Source organism: Microtus pennsylvanicus, chromosome 14 (genome assembly GCF_037038515.1).
Source record: "Microtus pennsylvanicus isolate mMicPen1 chromosome 14, mMicPen1.hap1, whole genome shotgun sequence".
Classification (NCBI taxonomy): Eukaryota; Metazoa; Chordata; class Mammalia; order Rodentia; family Cricetidae; genus Microtus; species Microtus pennsylvanicus.
Genome location: NC_134592.1, coordinates 7,345,979 through 7,369,065, shown reverse-complemented (window position 1 = coordinate 7,369,065; position 23,087 = coordinate 7,345,979). Strand labels below are relative to the sequence as shown.

At 40.7% G+C, this 23,087-nt stretch overlaps 1 protein-coding gene across 9 annotated transcripts in view; it reads left to right on the top strand.

The window, feature by feature from the left end:
• Traf3 (TNF receptor associated factor 3) overlaps positions 1 to 23,087 on the top strand; it is a 103,548-nt gene that overhangs the window by 45,592 nt on the left and 34,869 nt on the right. For 7 of the 9 annotated variants that reach the window (XM_075948382.1, XM_075948378.1, XM_075948384.1 and 4 more), the window contains one exon: positions 12,305 to 12,413. The exons of the other annotated variants lie outside the window; for them this stretch is intronic. Coding sequence is in view for 3 of the 7 variants with exons in the window: in XM_075948378.1 (XP_075804493.1) it covers positions 12,405 to 12,413 (9 nt within the window). In the remaining 4 variants the exon portion in view is untranslated. The remainder of the gene's footprint in view (positions 1 to 12,304; positions 12,414 to 23,087) is intronic. 9 annotated transcript variants of the gene reach the window in all.

Here is a 23,087-nt window from a genome sequence, read left to right as displayed (position 1 = left end):
GCCCATATGAGGATGCCCTTTCTCTCAGACCTAGTTATATGTTCTGCTGTCCAGAATACCAGAGATATGCTTGACTTAGGACCTTAACGTGTGGTTCTTCAACAGTGCTTCCCTCTTTCTGAAGAAAGTACTGCTACCGTTGTCATCATGTTCAGTGTGACCACTAGAGTTGCTGTCTCTGAACAAATTGTTTCCTACTTTCAAATTTGCTCATCTAAAATTCTATTGGTAGTATTAACTTAGAATGGGTTTTTAATATATGATTTGTTTTAAAATGCCTTTAATCCCAGGGGGCAGGAGGATCTATGTGCGTTTGAGGCTAGCGTGGTCTACATAGAGTTCCAGGACAGCCACGTGGGACCTTGTCTCAAAAAACAGACACTTGCTACCTCCTGCCCCTCACTAGGACGGATGAGTTGGCACATTATTCTGAGCACTGTTTTGGGTTCCTCCAGCATCGCCACCATGAACAAGGTTCAGTAACTTTGGCTGGAGGCCAGGTTCAGCCATGTGAAATTTTCCTTAGGCAGCTGCAGACTCAAAACAGTTCTGTTTGCAGAATGTTAAAAATTACCCTCTGTCGGGCGGTGGTGGCATGTGCTTTTAATCCCAGCACTTTGGAGGCAGAGGCAGGCGGATCTCTGAGTTTGAGGCCAGCATTTCTATAAGAGCTAGTTCCAGGACAGCTAGGACTGTTACACAGAGAAACCCTGTTTTTTTTTTGTTTGTTTTTGTTTTTTTTTTGGTTTTTCGAGAAAGGGTTTCTCTGTGGCTTTGGAGCCTGTCCTGGAACTAGCTCTGTAGACCAGGCTGGTCTCGAACTCACAGAGATCCGCCTGCCTCTGCCTCCCGAGTGCTGGGATTAAAGGCGTGCGCCACCACCGCCCGGCCGAGAAACCCTGTTTTGTAAAAACAACAATAACACAAAACAACAGCAACAACAAAAAGACCCTCTGGGGGCTAGAGAGATGGCTCAGTGGTTAAGAGCACTGTTTTTTTTTTCTTCCAGAGGACCTAAATTCAATTCCCAGCATCCATATGTTGGCTCAAAATCATCTACAATGAGATCTGGTGCCCAATTCTGGCATGCATGCATACATGGATGCAAAATGTTCTATACATAATAAATAAATCAGTCTTTTAAAGAAAATGACCCCTTGTTAACTGGTATTAACTGGAGTGTCTTCTTCTACAAGTCCCCTCAGCCCCCAGAAAGTCTGCTCCTTTTTGTAGTCACATTCTTCAGAGGTTTCTCAAAGCACTATCATGACCCAGTGACTATGAAGAGAACTAAATTTGAAGTCTGTACAAAAAGCTTCCTATAACACACATGCCACAACATACAATCTCAATCTTTAACATTACCCCTCTGAATTTTCATGGAGTTCTGTTTTACACAGCTTAACTATTTTATATACACTGGCTACAGCATACAATAAAACAGCATACCAAAAAGTTAAAGAAAATCAAAACAAAATCAAGAAAACCAACTATATTTCACCTTTAATAAAGATTTTGTTTGTTTTGGTTTTTCAAGACAGGGTTTCTTTTTATAGCCCTGGATGTACTGGAACTTGCTCTGTAGACCCGGGGTGGGGGCTGGCCTCAAACTCACAAAGATCCACCTGCCTCTGCCTCTCAAGTGCTAGGATTATTGGGGTTAAAGGCATGCAGTATCACTGCCCATCAGTAAAGATAATTTTAAAATGCCATTTAGTATCTGAAAGTCATTTAGCATAGAGATTTCATTTTGTGTTTGGGAAAGATGTGAGATATCCTTTTCCCCCCTTCTATGGAGAGAGGTGTGGGGGAATGGGGAGGTGTATACAGATGCATGTGCACAGGTATGTCCATGTGGGGGCCAGAGGAGGATGTCATGTGTCTTCCTCCATCACCCTCTGCTTTGCTCTCCAGAAACAGGGTTTCTCACTGAACCTGAAACTCTGTATTTTGCCCAAGCTGGTTGGTCAGCAAACTCTGGAATTTGCCATTGGTAGGGGTGGGTTATAGGCATGTGTGACCATACCCAATTTTTTATGTGGCTACTGGGGCTTCAAACTCAGATTCTCATGCTGCCAAAGCAAATACTTTTATCCATTAAGCTCTCCCCAGCCCCGAGAAGTAGCCTTTTAACAAGAACATTTTTAAAGCTCAACCTTTCCAATTTGCCTAATCACTTATGAAGCACTGTGTGCATGTCCTGCACTTACATACACACACACACACATGCACGCACACACTGATATAAAACACATGCTTCATAAAATGAGATGTTTAATACTGAGCCACATTTACTTTTTCTTACTCCATTTACCTGTGTCTATTATTTTCAGATCTGAGGAGTAGAGAAAATGATTAATTTTTGTCTATCCTTTTGATTATGGCATTAATGTCCTCTTGGGGAGATCTTCCCTATAGCCCTATGCATAGAAATCATTGCTCTATATATTTTATATCTCTTGTCTTAGGGTTTCTTTCTAGTTTTTTGTTTTTTGGGTTTTCTTTTTGTTTTTTTTTTTGGTTTTGGTTTTTCAAGGCAAAGTTTCTCTGTTTAACAGCCCTATTTGTCCTGGAACTAGCTCTTGTAAACCAGGTTGGCCTTGAACTCATGGAGATCAGCTTGCCTCTGCCTCCCTAGTACTGGGATTAAAGTGCGGGCGCCACCACTACATGGCTGTTTTAGGGTTTCTATTGCCAAGAAGAGACACATGACCACCGCAAATCTTATAAAGGAAAACATTTAATTAGTGTGGCTTACAGTTTAGAGATTTAGTCCATTATCATCATGGCAGGGTACAACGACTGACCTTCAGACAGACATGGTGCTGAAGAAGGAGCTGAAAGATCTATATCTTGATCTTCAGGCAACAGGAAGTGGTCTGAACGTTACATTGAGCGAAGCTTGAGCAAAGGAAATCCCCCCCCCCCCCAGACAGGGTTTCTCTGTAGCTTTGGAGCCTGTCCTGGAACTCCCCTTTGTAGACCAGGCTGGCCTCGAACTCACAGAGATCCGCCTGCCTCTGCCTCCCGAGTGCTGGGATTAAAGGCGTGCGCCACCACCGCCCGGCTTTTAATTTTTTTTTAATATTTATTTATTTATTATTCTGTCTGCGTGTATGCCTGAAGGCCAGAAGAGAGCAAAGGAAATCTTAAAGCCCACCCTGACGTGACACACTTCCTTCAGTATAACCGCACCTACTCCAATAGTGCCATTCCCTGTGGGCCAAGCATTTAAACACATGAGTCTATGAGGGTCATACCTAATTCAAACCACATCTCCCTTTGGTAGTTTTCATGTCTTACACCTCGAGCCTGGACTGTCCTCCTTCTCAGCCTGATAGTTGGTGAATGCAGGGCCTCTGTCCTTATTCTCTTATTCATAGTGCCCAGCATGGACATCAGACAAGTTAGGGTGTCTTGAAGTCTATGTTAATCCTTTCCTTAATAAGATTTTCTCAGAGGTTTTTAGGTTCAGCCAAGAAATCTTTATCCCATGACCAACTTTACTAGTTTTCTGAACTATTGATATCTTCAATTTTTCTTCCCCTTTTTAGAATAAATGACCTTTTATGTTCCAAGTGGGCCCTTTCTTGTTAATCTTCCCTTGTGTTTGCATTTAAATATAAAGATGGAAAGAATGAAATAGTGGTTTGTTTTTTTGTTTTTTGTTTTGAAAACTAGTAAAACCTGCCCCAGTGCTTTTGGGATTCTGATGTATAGACAAATCTTTTAAGTTTGTTTTCGTCTAAGTGCTAGACCAGGGAAAGAGTGTTGGCATTCAAAAGTAGTGGATGCTAAGTTCCCTGCTAGTGTTTGGCTTGCTTGCCAGCCTACATGTGAAAGTTGGGATTGACTGTGACCACAGTGCTTTTTGTGCTGGCTGTCTTCCAGGTATGCCCTGTACACTGGGTCTTTCCTAGACTTGCTTAGTAACTGTCTAACCTGTCTTCAAAGTTCCCCCCTTATTTTTCAGCAAGATTTATTAATGTAGCTATTTTATTTGTATAAGGAATATTGACAGAATATTTGAAAACTTCTTTTGTACTATGCCTTACAAAAAATAAATTATATAGAAAATATGTGGGATTTGGATGAAATTTTCTTGTTTATTCAGTGGAATTAGGAGTTGAGAATATTGGAAAATGAGATGGCTGATTTCATATGTGTAGTTATTCTATAAAACCAAGACAGTAAGTTTATCCGTCTATTTGTTTAAAATTGAATTGATATGCTTGGAGACTGGGCACTAAGAACTTTCACTAGTCAGTAAATTGACTTGGTGTCAGTGCTTCAGATGGCTGTTTGGTGTTCCTCATATTGGCTTATAAATTATTACCTGTGATGATTTGAATAAGAATGACCCTCACAGGCTCATAATATTTGATGCTTAGAAACCAGGAAGTGACACTGTTTGAAAGGATTATAAAGATTAGGAGGCTGGGGGGGGGTGGGCTTTGAGGTTTCAAAAGCCCACACTGGGCCTGGTGTCTGTCTGTCTATCTGCTCTCTCTTCCTCTCTCTTCCTGCCTGCGGATCAGGATGTAGCTCTCCATTACTTCTCCAGTGCCATGCCTGCTCCCATGCTGCCCACAATGATGATAATGGGCTAAGCCTCTGAAACTGTAAGCAAGCACCCAATTAAATGCTTTTAAGATTTCCGTGGTCATGGTGTCTCTTCATGGCAATGGAACAGTAACTAAAACATTACCTAAATTCAGCCTGACTGCATTTTGGCTTTTTTTGCACCCATGCTTTTTGTGCATCTATTTCATGGTTATAGGAAACTTTAAATTCTCTTAGTGCTGTCTTGTCTACAAAGTGTTTTTTTACAAAACTAATTTTTATCCATTTGATGATTGCCTTTGATAGATACAGTAGGAACACGCACATACACGTGACAATTTGTAGCACGTAATAGAAACTCAGAGTCAGAAATTGGGATTCATCTGAAGGTCATAAAAGCAAAACAGCCAACCACTGGCTCTTACCTCTACCTCAGTTTGAAATGGTGATCTTGCCTCCAGGAATCTCAATATGAGACTATGTCTGTGAGCTGTCTCCTCCCATCTTATATTTCTCTCAGGGCTGGGATTAAAGGCATTCACCACTGGGTTAAAGGCACACACTACCTGGTCTCTATGGCAAACTAGTGTGACTACTGGAATTAAAGGTGTGTGTCACCACTGCCTGGTCTGTAAGGCTGACCAGTGGGGCTGTTTTACTCTCTGATCTTCAGGCAAGCTTTAGTTATTAAAATACAAATGAAATATCACTACAACTATTGATGGCAATTGATGGGGACATTTTCTGTTTCCCAGACATCACTGAGAAGAAAGTATTGATAATTCTTGTTAGCATTGGTCTTAATTTTACTTAATGGGAGACTTATTTCTGGAGACTTACGTTTGCACTGTGATGAAATAATGGGACTAGGTCTCTGCCAGATCCAGGGGAGGCAAATAGTATAGAATTTAAGGGGGCACCAAAATAATTGGTAATTGAGATTAATGATATTTTAATGTAATACTTTTAAAAATCAAATTAAGGGCTGGAGATATGGGTCAGAGGTTAACAGCAGTGGCTGTTCTTCCACAGGTCCTGAGTTCAGTTCTCAGCACCCACATGGTGGCTCACAACCGTCTATAATGAGATCTGGTGCCCTCTTCTGGCCTGCAGGCAGACATGCAAACAGAACACTATATAATAAATAAATCCTTTTTTAAAATCAAATTGATTGAAATATGTGGTGAAAAATAAATTTTAGGTAAATGTAATATTGGTATTGATTGTTTTTCCTCATACAGCACAGTGACTGGTGCTGTATTTAAAATTTTATATGTTGTTCCCTAGTGTCCTCCCATTAATTTTGATGTTCTCTATCATTGTACATTTTCCCCATTCTCTTAAAATTTGTGCCTAAGGCAAGTCTTCTATTTCACCCAAAACCAGAACAACTTAGAAACCATTTAAACAACTTAGAAACCATGCAGAATATGTAAAAAGAATTTTCTGACATTTGTGCAGGGTAAATTAGGACTGTGTCCCCTGAAACAGGGAACCAGGTGGACAAGCACACAGTACCCAGCTCATTAACTAGAGCAGGCACTGCGTGATTTCCTGTATAAAGGGCAACAAGCACTCGTGCTGGGCTTGTGGAACTTCTTGGTTTCTGTCATGACCATTCTGCTCTCACTTGTGCTTCCTCTATAAAAGCACGAATGTAATCAAACAAGTATAGATTTGTTCCAGCAAAACTTTATTATAAAAGCAGCAGCAGGTTGGATTTGGCCTTCGAGTATCTTTTTACCTGGTTTAGAGGCAGAGTCTCCACATATCAGGTAAGGGGGAAAAGGCCAGAGTCCAGCAACCTCACTAGAGTGACAAAGCAGAGCAAATTTGGGGAAAGGGAAGCTGCTTAGAACTGCAGGGATCTGCACAATGACCCCAAAGTCTTGCCTGGGTTATTATATACACAGCAGACATACCTCAAAGCCGGAAAGAGCAGACTGTCACATAAGTCTGGGAATATGTTCTAGGATTGCCTTTCATTGTTAGTGGAATGCAGAGCAGCTTTTCACCCAGGTTGATGTGTAGCTAGCTCAGCAGTCTATAACCTGTAGGAGGCTGTAGCCCTAAAGTAAGTTGCTTCTGATTTTCTCTAGCCAAGTCTAGGTAATGTATCTGTATTCCAAGAACAAAGCCCAGAAACTTGAAAAGGTACGGTAAGGGCTGGGGCTGGGGCACAATGGAAGAGAGAGTGCTTAGTGTAGATGGGACTTTGAGTTTGATTCCAGCCACTATGGAAAAACTCAACAAGAACAAAAGAGAGAGAATTATAGAGAAAATTGGCAAATTTTCATGGTATTGGGGGCAAGGAGCATAGCTCAGTGGTACATTGCTTACCCAGTGTGCATGAGGTGTTCAGTCACCAGGACTCCAAGGGAGAGGATAGGACAGTAAAATCCAGTATTTAGTAGTGTGTAAAAGTAATCTGGAGATGACTTAGTGCTTGTTTCTTTAGAGGAGTCAGTCCCCAGCATCTGTGTCACAACTCACAAGTACCTGTATGTCCAGTTCCAGGGGATCCAACATTCTTTTCTGTGTGCTAGGTATGCACATGGTACACATATACATAAGGCAAATCATGTACACACATAATATAAATGAATACTAAAATTTTTTTTTAGAAAAAAAAGGGACTGATCTTAAGTAGTTGGCTTATGAGTTAAATATTGAAAGAAAAAAAACCTTAATTCCAAACCTTAACTGTTAGGGTTTTTTTGGGTTTTTTTTTTTTTTTTTTTTTTGGATTTTCGAGACAGGGTTTCTCCGTAGCTTTTGGTTCCTGTCCTGGAACTAGCTCTTGTAGACCAGGCTGGCCTCGAACTCACAGAGATCTGCCTGCCTCTGCCTCCCGAGTTCTGAGATTAGAGGTGTGCGCCACCACCGCCTGGCAACTGTTAGTTTTTTACGCAGCACAAAGCTGTTTGTAAAATGAAGAGAGATTTTCAGCCAAGAAAAGCTAACCCAAGGACCTAGGACTCCATAGCACATACAGCCTAGGTTCCAATCCCAGTCTCAACCCAAGAAGAAAACAAAAATATCTGTCTGGCATGGTGCCTATAACTTGAGCACAGCAGAAACTGAGGCAGGAAGATTGCAGGTGGAAGGCCAACCTGGTTTACATAGTGAGACACTATCTTAAAAAGAAAAATAAGAAAACCCCAATAACTAAAAAGAAAAACTAACAGAACTTATTGCCAGCAGAATTACACTTGAGAAAATAATACCAAAGGACGTTCAGATAGAAGAGGACAGTGTGGAAGCTTTTGTAAAAGAATAATAGGAACTCAAAATGCTCCATCATGGGCTCATTTTATTCAAGTAACTTTTGAAAAATTAACTATTAAAGGTGAAAAATAAAATGTATTTTGGAAGTTATAATACTTGTATGATAAAATAAATAATAACAGAAAAAGATGGAAGGAAGAAAATGCAAGTATGGAGTTCATAAGGTTTTATTTGTTTTGTTTTTGTTTTTTGTGCAATAGTTTGTATGTAACTTAGACTGGTATGAAGTCTGTGATCCTCCAGTCTCAGCTTCCTGAATGCTGGGATTAAAGGCATGTGCCACACTATGCCTAGCTATGTAGATATGCATAGCTATGTAAGAACTATGTAAGATTCTATACTGTGAGAAATCAAAGATGTATGTTATATCAGGGAAATATTCTTTCAGGGAAAAATTTTGTCAGCATCAGAAATATACAATGGGATAACATCACATAACACAGGCCAAAGCATGATAATATAAATATCTTTTTTTATTCTAAGGTTATTTATTTATTTATTATTTGTACAACATTCCTTCCATGTATGCCTGCACACCAGAAGAGGACACCAGATCTCATTATAGATGGCTGTGAGCCACCATGTGGTTGCTGGGAATTGAACTCAGGATCTCTGGAATAGCAGTCAGTGCTCTTAACCTCTGAGCCATCTCTCCAGCCCCAATATAAATATCTTTATGCCAGCGCTTTTAACAAATGAAAACAATTGTCAAGTTTTACTCAAGGAGAGATATAATCTGTATGTTTATTAAGGAGCTTATATTAAGGCTAGTAAGATTCCAGAGCAGGAGAAGGCCAAGGACCTCAAGCCTAAGGACTGGAGTGCAGTCTCTGGGATTCACGTGATCAAGTCGACAGCCAACTTTGCAAGCTGTCCTCTGACTTCACACATGCATCCATATACATTCAGCAAATAAATAAATAAAATTTTAAAAGAAACTTTACAATTTTTGAAAAAGAAAAAAATGTTGAAAAAGAACTTAGTTTATTTAAAATGCCTAAAAGAAGACAATACATTATTTTACTGACAAATTACACTAAATATTTACGAGAAAGAATGTTGGGGCTGGAGAAGACAGTTCAGTGGTTAAGAGCAGTTGTCGCTCTTGCAGAGGACCTGGGTTCAGTTCCCAACACCCTCATGATGGTTCATGACCATCTATATATAACTAATTTTAGGGGAGCCAATGTCCTCTTCAGACCTCTATTGGCACCAGACATGTACAAAGTGCCTGTACACCCATGCAGGCAGAACATTCATAACAAAAGTAAATCTAAAAATAAGAGAAAATATTAATTGGACAAAAGCTTTTTTAAAAAATGAAGTAGAATATATTTTTTAATCAGTTCTGTAAAGCTGGCACTATCCTAATTACAAAACCAGACAAAACATAATGAAGACAAACTTCCATGAAAGATATAAATCAAAGAACTTGGCTCATAAACCAACAGACAGGACTGTGTGTTAGTCAGTGGCATGTACCTGTGTGACCATCAGGCTGAGGAATTTATTTGGGGACATATTAAGCTTTCCACAGTTTGTAGTTATAAAGGTTTCAATTCAGAGGAAAACTAACCCTAACAGCATAACTTAGATAACCCTAACAGCATAACTTGAGAATGGTCAAATAGACATTGACAGCAGTTCTAAGAAAAGTGAACCCATAATCACAATGAAGATTCTGAACATAGCTGCAATTGATGGAACAAATAAGCAAAAGGTAAATATAACTAGCATCTAACTCTCTGGTTTGATGTTTTATATATATTTAAAAATTAACCTGATAGTTATCTTTCAAGTACACAAAGATGTTTATAAAAACTGGCCAATCTGACCTGGAGGTGGTGACCCACACCTTTAATTCTAGCATTCAGGAGGCAGAAGTAGGTGGATCTCTGAGTTCGAGGCCAGCTTGGTCTACAGAGGGAGTTCCAGGACACTCAGGGCTACACAGAGAAGCCCTGTCTTGGAAAACAAACAAACAAACTGGCCAGTCTTGCATAGTAGTTCAATTCAGTGTCAGTATATTTCAGAACACTGTTGTAATACAGATTGTAATCTACGACCTCTATGGAATTAAGTTTTAAATCAGGAATGAAAGGTAATTATAAAATCCTAATACCAGTACGCAGAAAGCAGAGGGACGAGGATTGTGGCCAAGTTAGAGGCCGGCCTGATCTGCATAGTAAATTGTAGGCAAACCAGGGCTACATAGTAAGACTCATTTCAAAAACAAATAATTCTTTCACATAACTCATGATTAAAGAACATCAGTGGAAGCTAGAAAGTATTTTAGGTAGAATGATTAAAAGGGTATCAGCAGTGGGGTAGGCCACTTGTAGGCACCCAACTGGGTGAAGATCTTTCTTGCATGATCCTCCAGGTTTGTTCTCTTTTCAAGTCAAAGCTTTACTCAGAGTCGACTGATGATATTGTCAAATGCAGGCTTCTTTATGTTCAAGTTCAGTGGGAAACAGAATCTCTAAGTAAAAATACTGTAAAGTTTGACTTAGGCCATGTTCAGAGAGTAGACCGTCTCTGGTAAGACAGGCCCAAGTCAGTGCTTTTTTAGGCCCAGAACTCAGAAGCTGGTGGGCTCAGCATGGGAAGTTAAACTTGGTGAGAAATTCAGGTGCAAGACCCTGAACAGATGCTTAGTTGCAGAATTAAATTTCTGTGTAGTGATTATCTGTAGCACCTGCGCTATGGGACGGTATACGAGCTGGGAACTGAGCTGGAGACTTAAAAACACACGCACAGACAGAGACTCGGGGACAATGGTCATCTGTGATATAAGAATGCTGAGTTTATTGTGCTCCAGGGAAGCTTATATGGAGATCCTTAACTGATAGCCTCACCAGAACCCACTCCCCTGCTATCAGTGTCTCCTGCTCAGAGCAGCTGCAGGCACAGGTAAACAAGTTGTTTTGCTCAGTTCGCTCCAACGGGCAAAGGGTCTGTGGCAGGCAAAGAAAGTCAAGGGGCCAGGGGTCTGCAGCCCCCAATAATCATTAGATATAAATTTTTATAAAATTTATTCAAGTTAACCTAAAGTTTGTATTAAGGGTTTGTAAGAATATTAGCGAGGCAGTGGTCGTGCACGCACTCGGGAGGTAGTGGATCTCTGAGTTCAAGGCCAGCATGGTCTACAAGAGCTTGTTCCAGGACAGGCCCAAAACTACAGGGAAACCCTGTCTCGAAAAACAAAAAACAAACAAAAGTTTGGAAGGATATCCAAAAAAAAGTATGTGGCTACTTAGTCAGCAGGATTAATACACCCAATGAGTTCCATTCAAAAAGTGAGCAACAGAGGTCCTCTCAAACTCTTCTAGGAGTGCAAATTATTATAGCTGCTGTGAGAAATACTGGGCTTTCTGTAGAAGATATTGAATTTCATACTTGCCTGATAAAGCAGTCACTCTTCTAGATGTATATGTACACCTAGGTACCTGTGTGTGTGAGGTAGATTAGCAGAAAGGTCTTCTGAGGTTCATATTTGCTCTTAATCAGGCATTTTGGACCAAGGATTGGATAGCCAAGTTATGTATTTTATTCCAATATTACATGATAATGGAAACAAGCCGTAGCTGCAGCAACAACAGTGTAGAACAACAAAATGCAAAAACGAGAATATAAACAACAAAGCCAGTCATGGTGGAGCACACCTTTAATCTCAGTTCTTTGGAGGCAGAGGCAGGCAGATCTTTTTGAGATTGAAGCCAGCCTGATGTACAGAGAGGGAATATGAGTCTATTTATATAAAATTCAGAAGCAAGTAAAAATAAGAAAGAAAAGAAAACCGTAGCATGTTCTAGGGTTGTTTACCTGCATTTTAACTGTAGTAAGAAAAGCAAAGACCTACAACCATAAAAGTTAAGGTAATAGTTTCTTTTTTTTTCTTTTCCTTTCTTTATTTTTTAGTTTTCAAGACCGCATTTCTTCATTTAGCCCATGCTTTCCAGGAATTTACTCTGTATACCAGGATGGCCTTAAATTCCCTGAGATCTGCCTTCTTGAGTGCTGGGATTTAATGTGTACACCACCACTACCCGGCCAAGGTAGTGGTTTCTTGGAGGTTACAGAATCATTGCATTAAGAGCAAAGTATTTAATATTTCTGGAGTTCTGGCAGCACTCCATTACCTGACCAGGGTGGTACTAGGCTCACTGTGTAATAACGATGGTAACACTGTGTGAATGTTACCTCAACTTTTCTGTGTTTATGTAATAATTTAGCATAAAAGAGACAAAGGAAAAAAGAATCAAACTTTATAATGCACGGTGTGATCTTTAAAGTATAGAAAAATCATAGTACATGTCCATATAGAATGATTAAAAATATTTATCATGAACTTTCATTTTATAAAAATGTGTGCTCTGGAATTCTGTATTTTAGAGCTTTTAACATTTTCCAGCTGCTTTAAAGCTGACCAGGCCTTCTTCTTGATTCTCAGGTACAAGATCCCCATTACTTGAAGGGTAAGGTTGGCACTGCTCGACGTCTTGTGGAAGCTTCTCCCTCACTCCTAACCTCCCCGAACCTCCTTACAGCATATGACACAGGTATGCTGTTAGAAATTTTTAATATGGGCAGACTTCTTTTTTAAACTGTTACCTTTTTGCTTTGCATAAAAATAAGATAGTTCCAAAACATGCTGAACTTGCTGGCTTTTAGCCATAGCCGTTTCCTTTTTAGACCTGGGTTTGGTTTGTTTTTGACTGCATCTAGCTTTATTTTCTCTCTTTTTAAAAAAAACTCTTGTGTATGTGTGTGAGTATTTGTGTGTGTGTGTTGAGGTTTGTGCACAGAATGCAGGACATCTGTGAAGTCGTGTGTGTGTGTGTGTTGAGGTTTGTGCATCAGAATGCAGGACGTCTGTGAAGTCGTGTGTGTGTGTGTGTGTGTGTGTGTGTGTGTGTGTGTGTGTGTTGGGGTTTGTGCGCAGAATGCAGGACATGTGAAGTCGTGTGTGTGTGTGTGTGTGTGTGTGTGTGTGTGTGTTGAGGTTTGTGCATCAGAATGCAGGACGTCTGTGAAGTCCAGAAGAGTATATAAAGATAACTTGGAGCTTGGAAGTACAGGCACTTGTGAGTTGCCTGAAATGGGTGCTGGGATCCAAACTCAGGACCCTTTTTAAAGCTCTTAACCGCTGTGCCATCTCTTCAGCCCTCTTTCAGTTTTTTAAAGCCAGCATTAAACTGTGATCACAATGGACAAAACCTCTGGGGCTAAAGAATGATTTAATAACTTCAGCAAACAAGATTAGCGGCCTTGCTGCCTTGCCAGGCCCACTCTGAAAGTTCTTTCCCCTGCATCTCACCGCAGAAGCATGCCTTCTGACGGTCTGCTGGCCACTGCTCCACATGGGACTGTGCCTTTGCCTTCTTAACCATCTTACAATAGGGACTTGAAAGGGGAAAAAATACTGTTCTAATCTCTAATTTGTGATTGAAAAAATAAAAAAGGAAAGGACATGACTATTTCTAGTATGGTGATGATTGAGTGACATTTTATACTTGGAATTAAGAACCCATAATATGTTACAACATTAAGATGAATACAAAAAGGGTTTGAAGTATTTGGTATTTGCAAAGTGAAAGTTAATACATGGCTACTTTTGATCAGTTAAAAAGTAGCCAGAAAACTGTCACTTAAGTTTCCTTTCTAAACCCAGCAGCATCACAGTGCCACCCCCACCCCATAGTTAACAGTTCTTTCTGTCTGTGAAGTAGGATAGTAGCCAGTAAGTCTCCTCAGTCATTGTAATCTTCTCCACCCAGGTTCCCTGGGGTTTTTGTGCTGTGAATTTCAGGCTGGTTGTACTGTCATGAGAGCTTTCCCTGCCTGGCTTTGGCCATGGGCACTGAACTTGTGACAGATGAGTATATGCAGAGGCTGGTTCCTGGCTTCATCAGCCCTCCTTGTAGGCTGGTGTGTTCTTGTCAGAGGCACAATGTCTGCACCTCTGTTCAGTCACTAGAGTCTGCAAGATGCTTCTGTTCTAACTTTGTCATGTATTCTTCCTCGAATAACTGAAATGTTTCTGCATTGTTGTATCAGTAGTTCCCTCATTGAGTATTTGCTTACCTAAGAGACAGTTCAAATAGTAAATAGGAAAATATATGCCTGAGTCTTTATTTCTGTAAGTTCTCAGCCATATGGTTCTACTATCACTTGTATGTAACCAGTTGTTTCTTGTGAATTGAATCGTATTTTCAGGTCTGTTTAGAGATAGTCAGATGCCATTTCTGGTCAGCAGAGCTTCCTGATTGCTAGGCACAGTGTTTGGTCCATGACAAAAGCTGCCCTCCTTACTTTCTGGTCTCTTTAGGTGTTCTCTACTCATCTTGAAGCTTCTTTATTGCCACCTGCAGCTGCCTGCTTTTTCTCAGAAGCTCTGGTTTCCTTTGTGGGAAGTGGGATCTTGGGGCTATGGGCACTCATGATGTGGGAGCTTGGTCTTTTTTCCTCTCATGCTGAAAATCTTGGTTCCTAAAAGACTTAGCATATTCACTCAGTTGTTTTAACCTGTTCAAGTGTGTGGTTGTTTTAAATAACAATGCCAGCAGCAACAAAAGACCTAGCTAAGATGAGCTATATTCCCTTGCCACATCATCAACTGGTTACATAGTTAATGCACGTGTTTCACTGTTTTTTAAGGGAAGAGGGTCTTTTTCATTTTATTTGTATTGTGATTTTACAAAACCTTTTCATGATTCCAAGTCAAAATTAAATACTTAAATTAAATACTTTTCAAAAATCCGAGCTTCTATTCCTAATTCTTCACAATGACCAAAAGATAGATAACTACAGTTTCTCATCGTTTTCCAGAGTTGGAGAGGAAGAGCTGTTTTCTTTCTTAGCCCCATGCCCTCCCTAGGTGTGGCAGTGTCAAGTGTTCAGTGAAGAGAGGGGCAGAAGATTTGAATTAGAACTGGAGCAGAGTTTAAACCCAGCAGAAAAGGGAGAGTCTAAGGGAGAATGGAAGGAGGGATGAAAGTTGCCAACTCCAATACCACATTTTATCCTAAAGTTTTAAACATTTTAAGCTCTACTTAATGTAGCCGTAATGTTTTTTGCTCTTTGAATCCATTTTTCTGTGAAGGTAACGCTCTAGGTAAGGGAATCACGCCCCCCCCCCCCCCCCCCCCCCGCGCCTCCTCTCACCTCACTCTTGTAGCCAGGCAGAACCTCCCCTGAAAAGATCTTGTCTGCTGCCTGACACCTACACAGTGGCTTGAGCTTTGGGTCCTGCTCCTACCTTTCTGTCTAGATGTCAGGACTCCAGCTATGGGCCACGGGAGCTGTTGTGGGGAGGCTGCTTGTTTGTTCCCAGCTGCTCAGCCCAAAAATAACCACATAGAAACTGTATTAATTAAATCACTGCTTGACCTATTAGGTCTAGCTTCTTATTGGCTAGCTCTTACATTTTAATTTAACCCATTTCTACTAATTTGTGTATCACCACATGGCTGTGGCTTATCCCCAAGATTCTATCCAGCCTCTGTCTCTGGCTGGACTCCATGGCTTCTCCTGACTCTGCCTTCTTTCTCCCAGCATTCAGTTTAATTTTCCTCACCTAGCTCTATTCTGCCCTATCACAGGCCAAGGAAGTTTTTTTATTCATTAACCAATAAAAGCAACACATCGACAGGTCTGCATCTAAGAGGTGCTTTAGAACTCCTAAGTTGTAGCCTGGAGAGATGGTTTAACAGCTAAGAATACTGATCACTCTTAGAGAAGACCTGGTTTTGGTTCCCAGCACTAACAGTATTCAGTGAACAATCACCTGTAACTCTAGCTCCAGGAGCTCCAGTGCCATCTTGCCTCCCTGAGCACCATGTATGTGGAGCACATATAGGTGAGATAAAACACTCATACATAAAAGATAAAAAAATAAATAAATCTTAAAATAGTCTTACTTATATGAACCAAAGGCGTAATGCAGAGCTACAGGTAACTGCTATTTTCTTATAGTTGTAAGCTATTATCTGTAATTTAGTTTTTTGCTCCTGTCAGTTTGCGTGGGTTGGTCTGTGTCTCTCATTCTCTCTTTGAACCAGGACTTTTAATAATGTTGTTAAGCTGACTGAGTTAGAGGTGTGGAAACAGACCTCAGGATGTGTTTATGAGCATGTTTCCAGAAAGGCTTACTAGAAGACCACCATGTGTATAGACTGCATTACTTCATGGGCTGAGGTAGTAGAATATATAGAAAAGGAGAAAGTGAGCTGAGCCCCAGCACTCGTCTCTCTGCTACCTGACTCCAGATGCCATGTGACCAGCGCCACCTGCTCCTGCTGCCATGCCTCCCCCACCATTTTGAACTGCACGCTCAAACTTGAGCTAAAATCAACCCTTCCTTCCTTCAGTTGCTTTGGTCATAACAGTAACAGAACAGCCACAGGTAGTGAAACATGGGTGTTTATGCTCTGCTCGCATGTTCACATGATCTTCACTCCTGTGCTCTGCAGTAGGGGCCATTTTCTTTGTTTATCTGATGCTTCCTTTTTTTGGTTTTCCCCGGACTTTCCAGTTCTTTGGAACACTCTTTTGTCAGCAAATGTACTTTTGTTTCTAGTTTCTAAGCTTCAAAATTAAAATGAAGCGAAATCACAGGAGTAGAGACCTTATGCTGAAGTTACAAGTGTGAAGTCATTGTCTATTCTGCTGTATGAGACATGAAAGCCAAGCATCCACATCAGCTGGCTGGAATCTGTAAAGCTATGTCCTCATACAGAGGACATAGATATCCTATGGTGGGTAATATAAGGCCATCAGGTACAGTAGATTTCCCCCTGAAATTATAGCAGATAGTGAAGAATAAAGCACTAAGTCTGCTTGAAGAACAGCATAGAAGCATAGAGTCTTACAGTATAGCAGTGCAAGGATGCGGACTTCAGGGCTGCTGCTTATGCTCACTACTGGCCTTGGTTCCTCTTCAGGGTCCTGTTGTATATGAGTGATAAGTCCATATTCTAGACACGCAATTGCCTTCACTGTAATTCCTTGTCTAGGGGTGCCGTCTTCTGTTTAGTTAAAGCTAACTCTTCATATGTTGGAAGAAAACATTCTTTTCCCACTTGATTTCCAGGAGGATGGAAGCTGAAGTGTTAGTGGTAGCCTGGGTTTCCATCATGTGGGTGATCTACCATATTATGCAGATTTGGCCGGGCGGTGGTGGCGCACGCCTTTAATCCCAGCACTCGGGAGGCAGAGGCAGGTGGATCTCTGTGAGTTCGAGACCAGCCTGGTCTACAAGAGCTAGTTCCAGGACAGGAACCAAAACCAAAGAGAAACCCTGTCTCGAAAAACCAAAAAAAAAAAACCCAAAAAACATATTATGTAGATTTGTATATGTTCAGTTTCTGGGCATTGGAAACTCCATGTTGCTTTCCCAGTTCAGTCTGTTAAATGTTAGTTGACAGAACCCTAAAAGTTGCTTCAAACACCATTCTTAATGCCTTTGACTGAAACAGCATTATAACATGAATAATAAAAACCCAGAGACAGATATCAGAGTTCAAAATGAAGATCAGAAAAGCAAAGTGGCTAGCCACTACCTCAGACCAAAATAGGTGATCCTGTCTCCACAAATCCTCAGACTGAGCCTGAGCCTGAGCCTGAGCCTGAGCCTGAAACCTGTCTCCTTCCATTCTATATTCTTCTCTAGAGCTGGGATTAAAGGCGTGTGTCATTGCTGCCTGGTCTGTATGGTAGACTAGTGTGGCTGCTTTGCCCTCTGCTCTTCAGGTAAGCGTTATTTATTAAAACACAAATAACATACTACTATATTTCATAAGCTTTCTTCAGTAGGATTATAAATATAGAATTTCATTAGCTTATGATTGCTAAATCTAAATTTTAGGACAGAGGTATACTGTGTCTATAACCGTGCAAAAATAAGTGAAATTAAAGTATTTTTATCCAATCGTGACATCTATTCAGGTTTTTACAGTCCTCTGTTTGGAGAGGTTTTAAAGACTGATATTGCTATTTTTTCTCATGATAGTGCATAACTTACAGGTGGGACATGGGGGATTTCTGACCCACCAGGATGGATGCAGCTGTCTTAACTTAGGAGCCCCTGCCCTCTTTTCCCCCTGAGACAGAATTTTGTTGCAATTTTTTATTATTTATTAAAAAATAAAACTCAGAGGTAAATATTAAAAATATACATCTGAGAGAATGCAAGCAGCCACAACATACCACCACTGTCCACTTCCCAGCTTGAAGGCCTGCACACCCCATCCTCCTGCCCTGCCCGCTTCTGATGTGGGATTTCTCTCTGTATGCTATGAATATCATTGGTTGGTAAGAATCTGCTTTGGGCCTATTGCAGCGCAGAATAGGGGAAGGTGGGAATTCCAGGCAGATATAGGAGGAGAGAGTATGTGGAATCAGGGAGATGCCATATGGCACCAGACAGAAACTTACCAGTAGACCACAACCACATGGAGGTACACAGATTACTAGAAATGTGTTAATTTAAGATACAAGAGCTAGCCAATAAGAAGCGTGATGAGCTACTGGCCAAACAGTATTGCATATAATATAGTTACTATGTGATTATTTCAGGTCTGGGCAACTGGGAACGAACAACAGCGTCTGCCTACACGCATCTTCCTCCAAAGGCCTCTCTTTCCCTTCTCCCAAGGCCACCAGGGAACTCCATTCGGGCCATCTGAATATGAACTCCACATCTCTAACCAGTGCCTAATTCTGTTGAACATCAGACCATAAGACACACCAAATTCCTATAACATTTCCCTGTTTTTGTCTAATTAAAAAAGAAAGGTTCTGATTCTAACAACGTAAAATTATATACAATAAGAATGATTGCCAGGTTGTGGTGGTGTGCACTTTTAATCCCAGCATTCTGGAGACAGGGACAGGCAGTTTTCTGTGAGTTCGAGGCCCGCCTGGTCTACAGAGTGAGGATTAGGACAGGCTCTAAAGCTAAGGAGAAACCCTTTCTCAAAAAAACAAAACAAAACAAAACAAACATACGAAAAAAAGAAAAAGAAAACATATTATCAGGTATTGTCTAAATACTAAATAGAAAGGAAAGGTATTAACCTTAACAAAATGAAACTATATCCAGCAAGAACAATATCAAGTAAGAGATACAGTCACAATTGTATTTGGCAAATTTTGAGAAAATACTCCATTAACTGTCCTCTCCCCATGAGTTCAATGTTTCATAACTAATTTGCTTTCTACCATGATTAAGGAGAACTGTACCTGTAGCTATCTAGTCCTCGACCCCACCAAAGACCTGAGAAAGATATACCATTACCTGAGTAAACAGAAAGTACAGAACAAGCAACTTCCAAAATTGTAAGAAATGACAAACAGCTGGCTGCCTAAGCAGTTACTGCAATGTGGAGGCATCCAACTTTGGATTACAGGCCTAGAATATCTGGCATACTTTTCTGAGAAGCAGGAAATTTTAAGGACTATCCTACCATTTCTTGGCAAAGTTCAGCAGTCACTTTTTGTTTGGATAGCATACTGTCAGCAGTGAAGGAAAGGACAGTTTCTTGCCCAGATGTCTAGCTTTTACCACAAAGAAAGTAAACTCCATACAGAGGTTCTTCAATGCCCAACATCCTTTTTTTTTTTTTAATGTGGATTGGTGCTGCTAGGAGCAGATTTGTCTTGTCAAGAAAAGCCTTATGTTATTAAAACATTTTAAATGTCATATTCAGTATGTCTTTGAAGTGTTTAAAGATCACGTGTGTGTGTGTGTTTGTGTGTGTGTATTTTATATACAACCATTGCCTGGCTGATTATTTTTTTTACAAAGATTGACTTCATCTGTAAATAGAAAAAGGCTAATTCACAATGCAAAAGGGTAAAAGTGAAATCAGCACCCATAGATGAATGGATACAAAATATGGTTGATATTGAATCTCATATTCATGATGATACTTGGATAGGAGAAATGATTTGTACAAAATTTAAGAAAAATCAAAATGTCAGATGTTTTAATTGTGATAAACAAGGTCATCTAAAAAGGGATTGTAGGCAAGGTGTTTCTAGAAACTTTTTGTTTGTTTGTTTTGTTTTAAGAGATAATCCAAACAGAAGGCTTTAGCTTTCTAGAGTATGCAGAAAGTGTGGCTGACACTGAACAAATGAATGCAGTTCAACAAGGGACAAGCAAGGAAACCGTTTGCCATTAGTAAATTACTTGTGGGGGTAGCTCTTGTAGGCCCCACGTTAAATTTGGTTCAATCATTCCCTGTCAGCATGGGGGAAACTCCTTCACAGACCAAATAATAGACCTAATGCCTGTTGTTAAAATCCATACTGCTCTGGATGACAGAACAGCCTCAGTAGGTAAGATTTTCAGGACAGACCATAAAGTATTTTGCCAAATTTCTATAAATGACCAAAGACCAAAGCAAAAAATATGGATAAATGATATTGTAATTGAAGGTTTAGTTGCCCTGTCCCTATGCATACACTCATGCACACACAATGTGGAATATGATGTTGAGGGTGTACTTGCCATGGCACATGTGTGAAGGTCAGAGGACAGCTAGAGGGAGTCAGTTCTCCTACTATCTAGGTCTCAGGGATCAGACTTAGTTGTCAGATTTTCTTTTTTCTTTTTGGCAAATGTCTTTATCCACTGAGCATCCCTACTCCATAGTTTTGAAAACAGAGTCTTGTATAACTTCAGCTAGCCTCAGACATGCTAGGTAGCCACTGAGCTCCATTTTTAACTAACTGTCTTCCCTGTTTTGAGGTCACAGAAGGCTTTTGTTTTAGTTGTGGTCAAGAGCAAAGGAAACAGTTTCTCCTACCCACAGGTAGCCTGGCAGAAATGCAGAGATCTGTAACTCCAGGTGTTAATGAAGCTGCAGATGGACAGTCTCGTGCTGCCTGTGGGAGTGTGCACATCTTCCAGGAGAACTCTTTGGAATTATGAAGCTGACCATTTCTGCTTCCTGCCCACCAGCTTTCTCTTCACTTCTAACAGTTCAGGGCTAAGAGTATCACAGTTTCCATAAGAGCAAAACCAGGTTTTAGAGATCACATGTGCTTTTTATCACATGGCCTTTGTTTTGTTTGTTTGTTTGAGAGGGTTTCTCTGTAGCTTTGCAACCTGTCCTGGAACTAGCTCTTTGACCAGGCTGGCCTTGAATTCACAGAGATCCACTAGCCTCTGCCCCCAATACTGGGATTAAAGGTACAAGCCACCAAGCCCAGCTCAGGGTTTCTTTGGGTAGCTCTGGCTGTCCTGGAACTCACTTTATAGACCATGATTCTCACTTTAATGCCTTAAAAAAACTAGGCTGCTGTCTATATTTGACCTGAAGACTGTATTTGCCAATCCTGGAACCCTGGTCTGGGGTATGTGCCCTAGAGGAATTTGTCAAGTGCCTCAAAAGAAATGAGTCAGGATGTTTGGAATTGACTGTGCAGAATGTAGGAACTGGAACACATTGATAAGTAACCATCCCACAGTAAAAATGGAAAATTTTTATAATTCTGGTGATAGAGTATTGATGAGAAGAGAAATGTGAACTAGATATGGTAGCTCACGCCTATAACCCCAGCATTTCAGAAGTAGAGGCAGGAATATTAAGGACTCAAGGTCATCCTCAGCTGCATATTAAGCTTGAGGCCAGCCTGAACTCTATGAGTCTGTGTCTGAATAAAACAAGCAAGGGGTCTGGAGAGTTGGCTGCTCTTGCAGAGACCCTGGTTTGATTCCCAGCATCCATATGGTAGTTCACAAGTGTCTATCTAGAATTGTAGTTTCAGGGATCCAACACTTTGCCTCTGGGTACCAGACATACAGAGATATATATATGTAGGCAAAATATCCATACACATAAAACAAACATTTTAAAGTATAAATGCTAGTAAGAGACTTAGGAACAGAAAGTTCAGGTGATACTCGGCATTTTAAGAGAGGTGGGAGGATCCTGGCGGTGGTGGCCAGAGACAGGTGGATCTTTGTGAGTTCGAGGCCAGCCTGTTCTACAGAGCAAGTTTCAGGACAGCTAGGACTACACAGAGAAAACCTGTCATGGAAAAAAAAAAAGAGGTGGGAGGATACGAGGAAAGAGCAGTACACCAACTCTAACTGAATTCGTCACTTCATGGCTCTGTGTATTTTGCACATGATCACAATATGTGTCTGGTATCACATGGTCCATTAATTCTAAACAAAGAAAAGATCCTACCTAGAGAGGTTTTAGAACCTACAGTTATCCTCCCAAGCAGTGTCTTCAACAGGGTTGACCACTAGGGAGGAACAATGAAGATCAGCTGCTAACCTCCAACTCAGCCCTGCTGCTCTTCTTAGACTAATACCAGAGTCCTCATTGCTGAGCTGATTTGAGTCTTTATTCTTTCTTAGAATTTGTCTGCTCTAGATCTCTTACATTTCCACATGGGTTTTAAGACTATCCTATTAACTTATGTGCTAACAAGCACAGAGGATGAGTCAGGGCTTTGCCCAAGCTCCTTCCCTCTTATGAAGGAGCTCCTCTAGTCTGTGGTTCAGTTAACTTTAGAGCACGTTTGAACATTGCCACTGTGAACGGACATCTTGAAAGAAGCTCTCTGAAGCAGACTCAACAAAATATTACGAATTGGAAACTGGGAAAGGTGCTGGAATAAATATTCTGAGCAGGATTATTAGGGTGTTATTCAGCCTCTGAGAGTGTATTGAGTCGCTGATACTGAGTGTTCTGTGAGAAACTAGACTCCCCTAATTGGGCTAGAGAGCATGGTCTTTTTAAATTAATCTATCTGTCTTTCTTTCTCTTTCTTCCTTCCGTTTTTCCTTCCGAGACAGGGTTTCTCTGTGTAGCTTTGGAACCTGTCCTGGAGCTCACTCAGACCAGGCTGGCCTCGAACTCACAGACTGAGTTCCTCTGTTGCTAGGATTAAAGGCTTGCACACCACCACCGCCCAGCTAGTCTTTTTAAGTCTTTGGCTTAAGTTTATTGCCTGTAGAAAGAAGCACAGTTACTATACCCATTTTATGTATTTATTTTAAGAATACAGCTAGACATTTTGTTAGCTTTGCAATTAAAAACCATGTGCCATGCATGATAGATAACACATACCTTTAATCCCAGTGCTGCACACACACAGCGGTACATGGAAGCCATTGAGATGGCTCAGTGGAGTGGGTAAGGGCTATTGCTGCCAGACTTGCTGACTGAAGTTTGATTCCTGAGACTTACATAATGGACGGAGAGAACCGA